This window comes from Rhamphochromis longiceps, linkage group LG23 (genome assembly GCF_057381845.1).
Source record: "Rhamphochromis longiceps isolate RC_006_pf linkage group LG23, R_longiceps_female_GT1.1, whole genome shotgun sequence".
Classification (NCBI taxonomy): domain Eukaryota; kingdom Metazoa; phylum Chordata; class Actinopteri; order Cichliformes; family Cichlidae; genus Rhamphochromis; species Rhamphochromis longiceps.
The window spans coordinates 42,825,339-42,840,400 of record NC_140578.1 but is presented as its reverse complement, the minus strand read 5'-3'; the positions used below and the strand labels follow the sequence as shown (position 1 = coordinate 42,840,400).

The window sequence follows — 15,062 nt, the reverse complement described above, 5'->3', positions numbered from 1 at the left end:
ACTCGTACCTGCTTGAAGGTTCTAGTAGTCAAGTAAACTAGATATACATTACATCTTCCATTTCTGTGTGCTCACAGAAGAGAAGTCGGTAACAACATTTGCTCAAAAACAATGTAAAATATGTAATATATCCGGTCTATTAGGTCAATAAGGAAACTCAAAGGCTTTTGATAACTGGTGCTTGCTAATGGATAATTTTGCCAGTTAAGAAATTGGCCCATTCATAGTCTTTGTTGCTGTGTTCTATAGGACGAATTCTTCGTAATGTTATAATGACGTTTTGATAAAGAGTGCGTGTCCGACAATACATAAACTTTAAGCTTGTCATACGTCGGCTTTGTGTCTTGGGTTGTATACCAGTATGCCGGCATCTTGGGCATGCGTAGTCACGGTGGCCGAGAGGTTAAGGCGTTGGACTCGAAATCCAATGGGGTTTCCCCGCACAGGTTCGAATCCTGTTCGTGACGAAATTTAATTTATGTTATCCATTAAAGTGCAAGCTGAAGCCGAGGTGCTAGCTAGCTGAAGTGTTCCTCCCTTACAAATATACAGTGTACGAGCATAATTTCAATATATACAACTGAGTTTTGTTAATTTCATATTCAGTTACACATTACAAATGTAACAGGTAAATACTTTTAGTTTTAAATTGTTAGCTTTGATAACTCATTAGTTTGAGCAAATTAGTTATATTTCTGCTACATAAATGGGTGATAATTACTTAGTATAATTCTTTTTTTTAATCTGTCTTTATCTGTCTTTTTCCCCCTTTCCCACTAAAGTTGAATGTAACATTACTAATGTATTTGTAAGGTAATTGTTTTTTTGTTGTTGTTTTTTTCTTTTTTATATTATGTGTGTTTATTGTGGGGTGGCACTTCTATTTGTACTCAAAGGAGCTTGCAAAGAAAAGCGTCTGGACTTCTTTAAGTTGCTTGAAGACGTTTCACCTCTCATCCAAGAAGCTTCAGTTCTAAGGTCAAGTGGTGGAGAGTCCCAGATTTAAACCTAGCGGGAGTTTCCCCCCACAGAGGGACAAAAGGACCCCCTGATGATCCTCTAATCGCCTGAGCCAAGGTGTGGAACTGGGTGTGGGTCCCAATCAGCCAGAGTTTCGGGTGAGTTCATTGTGAAACCTGGCCCCACCTTATCATGCGAATTCCTGAGATCAGATGGCCCAGGATGTGAGTGGGCGTTAAGGCGTCTGGGGAGGGAACTCAAAACTGGATTATAGATGGCAGAGAGTTGGTGTCGTAAAGCCCCGCCTCTGTTCAAAGATGGTCGCTCACAGTGGACATAGATGGCTTCTTTCACTCCTCTTTCAAACCATCTGTCCTCTCTGTCCAAAATGTGAACATTGGCATCCTCGAAAGAGTGTCCTTTATCCTTAAGATGCAGATGGACTGCTGAGTCTTGTCCTGTGGAGGTGGCTCTTCTGTGTTGTGCCATGCGCTTGTGAAGTGGCTGTTTGGTCTCTCCAATGTAGAGGTCTGAGCATTCCTCGCTGCACTGTACAGCATACACCACATTGTTAAGTCTGTGTTTTGGTGTTTTGTCTTTCGGGTGAACCAGTTTTTGTCTGAGCGTGTTGCTGGGTCTGAAATGCACCAGGATGTCGTGCTTGGAGAAAACTCTCCTGAGTTTCTCTGATACACCGGCTACAATGTTGTTGCGTCTGTCTTTCTTATCCTCCCTCGCTGGTGTCTGATCTTCTTTTCTGTACCTCTTTGCTGACTTTAAGAACGCCAATTTAGGATAGCCGCACGTTTTGAGTGCTTCTTTTTCCCTTCAGGCTAGAACTGGGTTACTTAGATTAACCAGTGTAAATACAGGACAAGGTTACAGTGTACCTTATGATTCAAACCTCAAGCACAGTCAGTGGCGGCTGTGCTTTATGTAACTGTCACGTTTCTTGAAGCTGCAGCATGAAGGACAACATTAAGCACTTATTAGTTTCAGATTGATTTTATTACAGTTGTCATGATCACAGGTGTAATAGTTACACAGGTTGTAAAAAATTAATATATGACAACTGAAGTGTGAAATGTAAACACTACAAAACAAAATGCACTTTGCCTCTAACTGAAGGATGAGCATTTAAAGTATACAGTATAACTGGTGGCCTCATAAATAAGATTGTCATTGAAGGACAATATGATGCATACAGGATGCACTGGCTCACATCCTGTGTGCAGACAGTAAGTTATGCATGGATATAAGAAAAACGTGCACTTTTTCAGTAGAAACCAATCTGTATACTGATTTAAACAAGGTTGCACATTTTGGGATTAACAAATAACCCACGCAGGCTCATAGTCAAGTAGAACTTCATAAATAAGGAGGAGTATATACTGGTTTTCAATAAGGATTATAGCATATATTTAAAATTATAATGGGAGGTCTGTCTGTGTTTGTTTCAGATGGAGTTGGCTCAACTGTGCTACTTAAAAAGCTGCCAATTATATTTTCACCCCAGCTTTTCTCTCTTATTAGAAGGACCTGGATTGACTGTATCCAGGTAAACGTACTGCACCTTCATGCTACACTATAGATTATTCGTTTTTAATGAATTAAAAACAATCGATTTATGATTTAGGAGAGAAAAAAAGAATCAGCAAAAACATACCAAACATGAAACTCCAACCAAAGCTTCTTTATAACGTGCTGATCTTGAAATAAATAGCTGATTAATAAATATATTAGCTGTCAGTTTGCTAAGTGGGACTTGTCCTACATGACAGTGCAGCTCAGTTCTGCCTGGCTCTTATATAACACTAATATCTCATTTAATGAGCCTCATGTACAGTAATAACTTGATGACACAGGAATGGACGTGTGGGGTTGGAATGTATTTACACAGTGAAATTCATTGGAAGCCACCAAGTAGACTTAAGTTCCTCCTGATCTTTTTTATACTGAAGATTTTTTTAATAATGGGTTAGCCATGCAACGCATCTTAAGCTACGCGATTTAGAGTCTCACATGCTCTCAGCTCATAAAGTCATCAGCACCCAAGTTAAGGTGCAGCTGTATGTTAGTGTGTAAATGCTGATGTTTTGGCTCATCGTCTTCACTTTGGCTTCGCACAATCAAAGTCACGCATCCTTCTCAGTTAACAGTGTGACAATCCATTGCTTTACAGAACACATGCTGCATCCATCTGTTCAGACTTCCGCTGGTCCATCCGTCTGTCTGCCCATCTCGATCGATCCTAACACATGTAACGGCTGCTATGAGAAAACCAAACCCAACAGTGGCTCGAAATACCTCCGTGCCACAGAGCTGCACCAGAAACAAACCAATGAGCCTTCGTGGCCGCTCAGCCAACCAGGCCTTAGTTTCTAAGTAGAAACTAGAGATCGTAGGTCAATCAGAGAGTAGCACGTCCTCGCTTTTGCTTTGTTCATGGGGTTAATTAATCTGATATAAAGCGCCAGCCTCAGACACAAACTGAGACTTTTCCATCCTTCGTGGCTTTGATCCAAGTCGTTGCAGCTTTAATGAGCAGGGAAAGCTCAATGAGACGACGGCTTCTGCAATCCCGACCTAAATAGTAGCGTCTTTGTTTTTTCTTTGATAGTAAATCGATGATGCTTCTGTTTGTGTTATAATCAAATCCAAGAACAGAAATAAAACGCTCTCGAGTATTTTAATCTTGGCCCGCGTCCATGAGGCCCGGGCAGCCATCTCCACATTCGGCCCTGTCAGGAGTAAATCTTTGCTTCCTTTTTCTTTCCTCACATCTGCGTCTCTAGGTGATGCATCCTTAATCTGAATCCTGGCCGGCTGTCTTCATCCGTCCTCGTTTTTTTTTTTGTTTCAATGGTATTTTGGCTGGCGTCATGGAGAACCAAAGAAACGGCCTGACAGCCGGTTCTCTCCTCCTCTTGTTCAGCAGTGCTCATGCTGGCTCCAGTCAAAAATCACTTAAAACTAGAGGTAGGCTGTTGTTGTACACATATCATCCTCTGTTCACCCTCTTTCAATGATTTCTTGGTAACTTGCTTCCTAGTAACTACAGAAGTTCTCCCAGGAAACAGTTAACTGCAAAGAAAATCAGTCCCTGCAGCGTCTGAGCACATTTTTTTTGAGGAGGAGCGTCACAGCATCATGGCACATCCACCCTTAGCTCGTGATAATCATTATTAGGAAAATTGTGAGGGTGTACATGCTCAGTAGCGCGCCCTGTGGTTCGTTCTGGACATGGTGAGGGGCAGGGAGACTGAGGACAGAGAGGACACCTCCCAGTAAAGAGAGCGAGACAGGAAGAGCTGGTAGAGGATGACCATGGAGATGGACTGGCAGAGGATCACCCCCATGGTCACCACCTGCAGAGGAGGAAGACAGGTGTAAACTTGGTGGCCAATGGAGGACAAAAGGTAAGAACTGAACATTTAAACTCAGTGAACATGAAAGAATTATCCTCAATAGCAAAAACTGTTGTTGTCTTTGTGCGGGAGTTCAAACCTTTTCCTTCTGATGCTCGTTGAAGATCACAGACATGAGGACGAGGATGGGATGACAGAGGAACCACAGGAAGCATCCCTGCACAGAACAAGACCACATGACCGCCCGAGAACCTGCAGGAGTCTGTTATGTCAGTTTTATTGAGAAATCGTTTTTACCTTGGCGAAGCTGAGGTAGAAGTCTCTCTTTAGGGTGCTCCTCTCGGTGGAGATGATCTGGTAGAGGATGGAGGCCAGCAGGAGGGCCAGGCCCACTCTCAGAGCCATGAGGAGGAGACCGGCCACACTCTGCTGGGCGTGATAGCTGTGGTGCTCACTCTCCGACTCTGAATACTGCTCCCACAGCAGCAGCACCGCCTGAAAATACAGTCCGGTTCTTAACAGTCATCTTATGGCAAATACCCCAAATGAACTCCCACCTCATTCTGAAAACATCACGTTTACCTGATCGGGATTCTATGTGCTGGTCAAATTTTCCTTAAAAATTAAACACTTGAAGTCATCTCAAGTTCTGCATACCTGTGTAATAACTCCACCAACAGCTACAGCCGTGGAGGCCGGAGACTGTTCCCACTGCAGAGGTCGGGACTGAGGTTTCCTGCCTCGGCTCAGGGTCCAGCCCATACACAGACTCAATAACATGTACAGCATGGACACCTGGGACACCATATCCCAGACTGCATTGGAGCCAAAAGAGAGGTTAACATGATCAGAGAGGTTCATTTTTTCTTTTATTGACTCTTTATAATGTTGCAGGTAACATACACTCAGCCAGGCTGCCCATCAGTGGAAGACCGATTCCATCTCTGGAATACCTGCAGACAACAGGAGGCACAAACAGAAACACTGTTGTCTTAATTCACATAGTTTTTTATTAACAACTCTGTACTAAATAAATACAAATATTCCGAAAGACTTAAAATACATTTTAGGTCATAGAACATTACTGATATGTAACAGTGGGCCATCAAGAGTAGCATGAGCTTTAGAAACATTATAAATATTGCGCTGCCTTTCTCTGGCTCTGCTGAATCTACCTGGCCAGGTGGATGTAGTTGCAGAGCGCAGAGCAGCCCTGTAAAGCCAGCGCTGTAGTCAGTACTTTGAGGACAGTGTGCATGGGTCCTCCTTTCCTCAGAGCCTGGTACAGAGGCTGGATGTAGATGCAGCAGGCGATGAAGTAGGCCAGCAGCAGGAGGAAGTAAAAACTGTGGAGGCCTAAGAGAGCGAGAGGGGAAAAATCATCAGCAATCCATCAGGATCAAACATAAAGTCCTGTCCTAATGTATTAATCAGGTCTGACATAGCACCTGAAGAGCCCTTACAACTTTTTATTAGTTTTACTAGATTTGGGACTTTATGCCGACAGTCATACTCTCACTGCAGAGGAAGCTAACAAGCATGAAATGCATCACCAGCTTGAGCTTAGTGATGCACTGACATTATCTGCTGTAGTCTGACAGCGGAGGGCATATTCGGGGTGTCTGACCTGCCTCCTCTGCACTGAAATGCTCCAGAGGGTTTCCAGCCGAGTCGGCATTAAACAGCAGGACAGTGAAATCAAGATCAGCGTGGCCGGCAATCAATACGTTTTCCTAAGGAGAGAACGAAAATCTTAGTGATAATCAGAATCCATATAGTTATGACTATCATTATTACTCGATCATGCAGTACTGTTGAAGGCATTACTATCTAGTATAACAGCATTACTACCAATATTTCAACCTACTTTTCCAGAACCAGTTTTAAATATTTAACTGTGCATTCACACTGTCAGTGTTGTGTTTTGTGTTAGAATGAGCTCGCTGACAATAAATGTTTATTGTGACAGATTTATGACTGTGTGTGTATTTGACTGTATATATGCGTACATGACTGTGCATGCACTGACCTGTAGGTGTGATGCAAACCAAAACATTTGCGACCCTACATCAGTTTCTGCAGGAGTAGGACTGTATTTCACTGTATACTGCAATATAGAGTGCATGTGTCTTTGCACAGAGTCTCCTTTAGAGGTGTCCTCTTATTTGTTCATATTTGTGACAACAGCATCGCTGCTGCAGGTTTGCCTGACTGAAGCCCTAGTTGCATTATTACATTAATATTATATATAATTGTGTTACCTGACATGTATATCTGTCAGCATATAGGATCTGCCAGGCTGTGGGCAAAGACTGCCGAGGGATCGTCTGGTTGTGCTCTTCTTGACTGAGTGTAACTGTGGGTGGGTAGGGGTGGGGGAAGAGAGATGAGGTGACAGTGTGGAGGAAGGAAAGTGGAGACATAAATCAATATGGCATCATGGCAGGAGAATCCAGAATTGTATCAGCGATTGCTGGTTTCTTACTGGTCACGTCGGCTTTGGCGAGCCTCTCGGAGCAGCTGAGGTTGTCCAGCTCCGAGTCCATATCCTGATACAGCAGCAGTCTGGACTCTCTCTCTTTAGCCAGCGTTGAGCTGTCCACCCAGCACACCAGCAGACCGTTGCCGGCTAAACGAAGACAAGGCACCATGGTTGCAGCAGCTTCTCAGATGTAACATTTAACACTCAGATAGCATATTCGTGAAATTTTACAGACCAAACGGCTAACTAGTAATTCAATAATGTAGTCAACTGATTAGACTTTAATATATAAAACATTCATTTTCAAATATATAAGCTGGAGAACAAAGAGATTGTAGCTTTCAGTGGCCTTTGGATCTCTGAGGTCCAATGATGGGTCCCTAGTTTGCCAGCATGGTTTCTACCCATAGGCCCTTGTGCTTCACACAGGGTTAATCTCCTGAAACAAGTGAGATTAGCTGACATCTGGTAGCTTCAGACCTTTTTAAAGCAAAAAGTCTTGCAGAAAACACCCCCCACTATGCCATGTGACATGTGCAGCCAGCCTCTGTCCACACTGAGGGTGCAATCAGCTCATTTATGGGTCGGAAAGAAGTTGGATTCCTATAAGACCTGTAAAAAATACCTAAAAGTGTCCTGAAGCAAGTTTCCGGAATACTTGTTGGAGGTCAGCCCGAATAAAAATGCTATAAAACAAAATACAGAGGCTTAAGACAAACAGTAATTTGACATTAAGCAGCAAAGGTAAAGATAAAGCGCCGGCTGAATGCTGCCAGAACTGCTAATAATCAGTGCACACGTTATCAGATACTCGCATGACACGTTAGTTACACCCATTGTTGAGCGGCTCAGTGAGAGCTGTTAGCAAATAAAAAAAGGAAAGCAAACACGGGCACTAAACTGAGCCGTCAGCTCGTTATTACCCCACGTTAATCATTAAGGTGGCGTGAAAAGAAGCTAAGCCCGCTGTCAGAGCTGGAATGACACGCCAGCAGCAAGCACATCAGCACCGTCAACGTTACCTTGGTACATGAATTTAGTGATGAACTGGCCCTTCTGCTGTCTCGCCGCTTCGCTCTTAAAAAGTCCCGTAACAGTTTTCCCGGAAGCCTCTGAAGTGAGCAGCAAAACAGCCGCAAGTGTGGCTAATAAGTACGACATTTTCCCGCTTGTGCAGTTTAGCGTTATCGACAAATATAGGATGCCTCATCGATTCAATGAGCCACGAAGCCAGAAGTGAACCAGCTGCGTCAAGACCCCCAAAAGTTCGCCAAGCTGTGACCGGAAGTTGGATGTTCTTGCCCTCAAATAAAAGCTAAGCTTGGAAATAATGGATAATAAACGCGCGCGGAATGACACAAAACACATTCACATGAAGACACACCTGAAATAATATTATATTTAAGTTTGGTATAAAACTAAACGCAACACACACAAGTGTTGTAGGTTAAAATACTCGATATGACCTTTATTTTGGAAAGCATCACCGGATGATATGTGTTTATTTAAGAGGACTTGACTGGTTTTCGCTTGCCTACAGGTCTACGTTGACAGTTTGATTGATTCGGGATTCACGCAATCACATCGCGCTAACTTCATTGCGTCATGTAGGACAACCAATCAGAGAGTAGAAACTAGTACACACACACACACACACACTATTAATGACCCGCCCGCTTTCAACGTGTCAACACTGCCGTGAAGCAGCCGGTGACTGTCGCACAATCCGGCTACTGTTATGGAAGGAAATAAAGCTCTGCTGTTTCCGTTAGGATAGCTAGCTTCCAGGCTTGATGTCGGAAAATATGTTTTTATTATACCTATAGGAGTTCATGTTGTGAGGTAACAGCTGCTGGAAGACCGGGAAATGGACTTCAACAGGACTGTTCTGGTGACTGGAGGCTCTGGATTCATGTGCGTTCGTATTTCATATCAGTGTACACTTAAGCTGAAATAACATTACGAACTTAGCATTTAGCTTGATAAACAGACCTGACCGTGGTTCCTCTTTTAGTTATCAAGACTAGGACCTGTAAGGAAAACCTTTGCACAGGTGAAACAGAGGTAAACAATAAAGGAACATCTGTTAGCAATAGCAGTTATTTACTAAGAAATAAGCACAATCTTATTAGTGAAAAAGTATTTATTGTAAAAAACAAACGAACTAACATTACTCTGGCTTATTTTATAAATCATCCCGGTGTCTCTACAGCAGGGGTGTCAAACTCAAATACACAGTGGGCCAAAATTCAAAACTGGAACAAAGTCGCGGGCTAACATTAATATTTATTGAAAAAAAAAAAATCTTCCTCCAGATATAAGAATGAATCTTTTCTTATGGACTCAAATAAGTTTTTCTGGAAAACTGAATATGGAACAAGCAAAGCTTAATACTAAACAATACATATATTAGCTGTATAATACCAGTAGGCCAGCTCTAATAGTCATTTGGTATGGCTTCGCGGGCCAAATGTAATTAGGCTGCGGGCCAAATTTGGCCCGCGGGCCAGAGTTTGACACCTATGCTCTACAGGTTGAGTAACTGTTCACAAGTCTTGGAGTAGTAGTTTCAGTCCTGGGGTATATTTCAAAATATTATGGCAGACTGAGAATTGAGCCCACAAACACATGGAGCCAAATGCTCAGATGAGTGTTAAAGTGTAGTTAGCACTCAGTTAGAACACTTGTAAATTACTTGTTTTGCCTGTAATCTGTCAAGAAAGAACTTCCTGTGACAACACAGAAGCTGGAACCAGTTTTTGGCAAAGTGATCTCCATATATCCTTTATTTATCCTGGCAAAAAGTCTTATTGGCATTAAAAATGTCTTTTTCGAAATAGCTGTGACCAAGTGGGCAGCAGAAATTGCAGCAAATTTAAAATCAGAGTTCTTTCGAGATATTGGAAGTGACTGAAATGGACTGGATTATTTATAATGTAGGTACAATAACAGGTGATTTCTTTGTGTTAAATATAACCCCTTAGCAAATCCTGGTTAATACAGCCTCTTTACCAATATAAGCAAAGATATTAGACATAAAAAACACATAGAGACAGGTTTATTAACAGCAAATGGAGGAACAAGCAAAGTTTTCCCTTTTATTATAAGAAAAATGTAAAATTTGGGAATGCTCAGTACACAAATCAGGTTTCATTTCATTATTATGGTTTTATCTCACCAACAAATGAAGGAATCTCTGTTTGTGGGATGTGATTTCTGTAGTGTTTACATATAGGCAATGCAAAGTGGTCAGCTCATGTCGTCTTCTTGACATAAATGGCACAGACATGTGTGGGCTGATGGAGTCTCTGCCCAGATAAAGGCCAGTGGGGCGTAAATGAACTGTCTCAAATTTCTCTGCTCCTACAGCGGCTCCCATCTGGTGTGCTCGCTGGTCCACAGACACCCGGAATGGAGAATTATCAACCTGGATAATGTAAGTCTTAATTTTCTTCCCCCCCCACTCCGTTTCCAAATATATCACTCTGGGTTTGTTGTCTTTGTGACGTGCAAAGCTGCAGCTAGTGTCTGCTGTGTGCACTGTGGCACGTCTCACTGTCTGATCTCTTCCAGTTGGATTACTGCTGCAGCCCCAGGAGTCTGAAGAGCGTTGAAAACAGAACGAACTACATCTTTATCAGGGTGAGCGCTGATAAATAAACACATCAGGTCAAGAATAACCAGACTGACACCAGATTAGGGCTGCCACGATTAGTCGACTAGTCACGATTATGTCGACTATTAAAATCGTCGACGACTAATTTAATAGTCGACGCATCGTTTGAAGCTTTGTAAGATCACAAAGGACGCAGGAATAATAATAGTAGGATTTAAGAGTGTAATAACGGACTGAAACAGAAGATGGCAGCACTGCATGTACAAGGATGCCAGCTGCCGTTAAACCCCGAAGAAGAAGAAGCTGTGTCCCAGAATTCATAGCGCAGCTGTCAACAATGGCGGCAGCTAGTTAGTTTTAACTTTACTCTTATTATTCTTTCTGGGTCACAAAATAAACCTTTAACATATTTTCAGGCGAGAATGTAGCTGTGTAAACCTCAAATATCTGCTCAGTTTATCAAGACACCACGTATTTTCAAAAGCGCTCCGACGTTTTCGGAGACGTCTGTTACCCACTAGCTCGTTAGCTAGGCGGGGGCAAGGCTAACTAGAGCCGTGAGAACACTGGACTCCCGGCAAATCGTTTTCAAACCCACCGCCGTCTTTCGCTAGTCAGGTTAAACATATATATAAGTCACTTAGATAACTTAAAAATGTTATTGTTTGGCTTTCTTTAGTATTTTATTTGTTCCTGAGTAAATCGGTTTGGCTGAGATTAAAGTTATAGTTTTTGCACAGCTAAAACTGTCAAGCAGACAGCTGATTATCAGAAGTGTGAGACGCTGGAGAATATACTCCGGTGTCCTGTTATATTTTAGAAAGCAAGGAGTTTATTAAACTTCACCGAAACAATCTGCAAATTTCATTAAAAATTAATAAACTACCATCTTGTCTTTATTTTTAGTTAGCACAAACACTTCAAGCTGTAAGCTAATGATAGTTATATAAGACCAGATGCTGCTGGTGCAATAAGCTGTACGCTGTATGTCCAATGGATGATGATCTGATTAGTCGACTAATCGCAAAAATAATCGGTGACTAGTCGACTATCAAAATAATCGTTTGTGGCAGCCCTACACCAGATGTCTATTTAATTTAATGCTACTTTTGTATAATTACATGTATTATTATGCTTAAAATAAGGTGTAATTTGAAGGATTTATCATCAGTTGAGCTTTAACTGTGCTGGGTGCACAGTTACTCATTTGGACTCTTTTCTTCAACAGGGGGATGTGTGTAACCCGCGGCTGCTGAACCACATCTTCAGTTCCAAAAACATCGACATCATCTTTCACCTGGCTGCCAAAACTCACGTCGGTGAGCAGCAGCTTGTTCGGGCAGTTCTTATGAACAGGAGCTTTTGCAGTTTCAGCTCTCGTGTTAAAGTTCTTTTCCTCTCTCCTTCCTCTCTGTGCTGTCAGAGGCTTCCTTTGAATCCCCGTCCACTTTCCAGCAGGTCAACATTGAAGGGACCAGAGTTCTGCTGGGAGCGGCCCATCAGGCCCGACACCAGCCACAGCGCTTCATCTACATCAGCACCGATGAGGTGTACGGAGCCAGTCTGCATGAGGCCAGTGGATAGATTGGGGTTGTTGGTTCGTGCTTTTGTTTATGGATCAGGCAGTGACGCTGATGTTTGTCCCCTACAGGTGTTTGATGAGAGCAGCCCAGTGAGGCCCTCCAATCCGTACGCTGCTACTAAAGCTGCTGCAGAGTATCTGGTCAGATCGTACTGGGACCAGTACAAGGTAAACCCATACAGATGGGCCAGTAGCTTCCAAACCAAATAAATGACTTTAGATATTAGTTTTTGATTTTTCAGTTTTGGCTTGGATGTTAGTTACTCAGTTTAACAATCACAGTAGTGAAAACAGCATTATTATTGTGACCATATGACATGAACTTTGGAGCTCGTTGCCTTTGAAATAGTTGCTTGGCCACTGATTGTAGTCAGATGCCATCTTTAAAGATACTTTAGTGCATTTAGATGGCAATAAGATCGGGTCAGCCTGCTATCAGTCTACAACTGAGCCCGGTCGGATTGGCATTTGATTGCAATCAGTGATCAGAAAGCAGTTAACTTTCGCTGTCTACATACATAGAAATTCACATTAAGTCCTTATATTCAGAGTCCAGCCAGAGACTTATCGATTTGATGAGAAATCCTTCCATAAATAGTGATGTCGTTGCTGCAGGAAAGCGATGTAACTGCAAAATGATGTGGGCGCTCCACAACCTTCCAGTTTTACAGGAATATGACTAGAATGCAACCAGCTGGCAGCTATAAGTCAAGTCCCCTGTTGCTGCAGACTAGTTGCGCTTGTACTCTTGTAAGAAAGAGAACTTCAAAACTGGGCAACTCTCATCAAAATAATCGACATGGATACATGGCACTAGAGGCCAGAGGTTAATGTGATTTGAGGTGAACTGTCCCTTTAATTTTAAAACCTGAATGACTTTTTTAATCTTTGTCATTTGAATACTGCTCTGTTACCAGTTTCCCATCATCATTACCAGGAGCAACAACATCTACGGGCCCAGGCAGTACACGGAGAAGGTCCAGTATCATGACTAAGCACACCCATTTGACATTAAGTGGCTAATTTTGCAGAAATATGCTCCATTTGTACAGTTTAAGATTTGAGGCTGTATATAAGATATCTGCGCAGCTGTATGTAGAACTATTTTCATGTATGTAAAGCAACATCAGGTCACACTGATGTCATCTGTGCAAGATTAATCTACAGCAGGGGTGGGCAACTCCAGGCCTCGAGGGCCGGTGTCCCTGCAGGTTTTAGATGTGTCCTCGAACCAACACAGCTGATCTAAATGGCTAAATTAGCTCATCAACATGTCCTGAAGTTCTCCAGAGGCCTGGTAATGAACTAATCATGTGATTCAGGTGTGTTGACCCAGGGTGAGATCTAAAACCTGCAGGACACCGGCCCTCGGGGCCTGGAGTTGCCCACCCCTGATCTACAGTGATACATATTTTAAAGATTTGTTTTAAGGTTGTTGTAATTACTGTCATTGCCACAAGGGGGAGACAAAAGTTCACCCTGCAGGTTTAAAAATGCTGCAATCAGCTGTGTGTTAACATTTGACTACAACTGAATGCACAGACAGAAAATGCAAAATCAGACTTTCAGTTCCTTCCAAAGATTTAACTGGTTTTAAAGAGTTAAACATATCTTCTTCTTTGTCACCAAGCTTTTAATATAAATTGTCATCTTGATCTTTCAGGTCATTCCAAGGTTCCTCACCCTCTTACAGATGGACAAGAAATGGTGGGTTTGTTTTAACGAGCGCTGTCGTTCCGGTCTGTGTTTCACAGTAACAGAAGTGCTTATCCAATTAAACCCGTTTCTGTGCGTTTGCTCTGCGGCAGCACTATCCAGGGAACCCTTCCAAAATCCCGCCACTTCCTGTTTGTCAGTGATGCCATAAACGCCTTCCTGTTGCTTCTGGAGAAAGGGATTGTGGGAGAAATCTACAATGTGGGGACAAGCTGTGAGATTCCCATCATGCAGCTGGCGAGGGAACTTGTTAGGATGGTGGGTTTAGGAACTGTTTATTCAAACATTTAGCAGGAGCTTTTAGGAAGTAAGCGAATTAAATGAATACTAAAAGGTGTGTGTGTGTGTGTGTGTGTTCGTTCTGTTTAGGTCAAGAAAGTGCCAGAATCTGAAGTAAATGATTGGCTTGAGTTTGTGCCTGACAGGTAAGTAGAGAAAGAGCTGGCAAAAGCAGGGGAGAATTCCAGGAAGTAGCCAAAGCCTTCCACTTTGGCTTTAGACTCAAAATCTCTGTCTTTTGACATCTTGACCTTAAAAGCACACTCTTGTCCACTTTTAACCTTTGACCTCTGCTCTCCAGGCCGCGGGTCGACCTGCGTTACCCCATCAAGTGTGAGAAGCTGCAGCAGCTGGGCTGGAGAGCTGAGGTGTCCTGGACTGAAGGCATCAGACAGACAGGTACAGTCACACACACACACACTCACACTCCCTTCCTGTATGGTGTGTTAGTGATTCATGCGCTTCTTGTTTTTACAGTGAAATGGTACCGAGACAACCCAGACTTCTGGTCAGACATCAGCGAAGACCAACCACCAATCAACCACAGTGGTCCCGATCAGCTCTGAATCTTGACTGACAGGAAGAGACTTAATTTTTTTTCCATACAAGTAATTTCACGTGATATTTATGTAGCACAGAGGCCATCATGGCTGGTTTAAAGCTCAATGAACAAAACACTGAATCCTTCAGTTAGCATCAGTCTTACTCTGCAGAACATTTCATTCTCAGCCGTCTCTCAGTTAAGACAGTCTGAGCAACAGGACCTGAAGTGCCAGATAACCAAGGGGAGAGCCTTCAAAGCAGACGTACAGCTGGAAATTAATGCACTTTATTAACTTCATAGTAATTACAATCTTAGCTGATATTAACAGTGTCTTGTCCTGCTCATTGTGATTTTTTTTTAATTATATGTTTGCACACTGTGGGCTGAGGGACATTAATCTCTGATTGGTTCAACATTTTCATTTAGTGTTGGCAGGATCCTGGAGTCGTACAGACAAACAGGTTAAAGTGTCAGCGCAGTAAGAAAAACTGAGGGGAAGAGCAACGCCTCACCTT

At 42.6% G+C, this 15,062-nt stretch overlaps 2 protein-coding genes and 1 non-coding gene across 3 annotated transcripts; 2 read left to right on the top strand and 1 right to left on the bottom strand.

Moving 5' to 3' along the window:
* The first annotated feature begins 385 nt into the window (after positions 1-385).
* Positions 386-467, top strand: trnas-cga (transfer RNA serine (anticodon CGA)). The gene has a single exon. It is a non-coding gene; the product is annotated as a tRNA-Ser (tRNA).
* A 1,492-nt stretch (positions 468-1,959) lies between these two features.
* gpr180 (G protein-coupled receptor 180) lies at positions 1,960-8,086 on the bottom strand. Its single transcript, XM_085397898.1, has 10 exons — positions 7,833-8,086; positions 6,814-6,957; positions 6,590-6,684; positions 5,956-6,061; positions 5,504-5,684; positions 5,232-5,281; positions 4,986-5,143; positions 4,626-4,823; positions 4,468-4,545; positions 1,960-4,328 (listed from the first exon to the last, which is right to left on the bottom strand). Exons 1-10 carry the CDS (start codon positions 7,969-7,971, stop codon positions 4,173-4,175), a joined length of 1,305 nt encoding a protein of 434 aa, XP_085254024.1. The 5' UTR covers positions 7,972-8,086; the 3' UTR covers positions 1,960-4,172.
* A 419-nt stretch (positions 8,087-8,505) lies between these two features.
* On the top strand, positions 8,506-14,569 carry tgds (TDP-glucose 4,6-dehydratase). The gene is made up of 12 exons (XM_085399312.1): positions 8,506-8,724; positions 10,180-10,246; positions 10,384-10,452; positions 11,655-11,745; positions 11,850-11,998; positions 12,078-12,176; positions 12,926-12,985; positions 13,672-13,715; positions 13,817-13,982; positions 14,094-14,149; positions 14,305-14,402; positions 14,481-14,569. Exons 1-12 carry the CDS (start codon positions 8,678-8,680, stop codon positions 14,567-14,569), a joined length of 1,035 nt encoding a protein of 344 aa, XP_085255438.1. The 5' UTR covers positions 8,506-8,677.
* Positions 14,570-15,062: the final 493 nt, after the last annotated feature.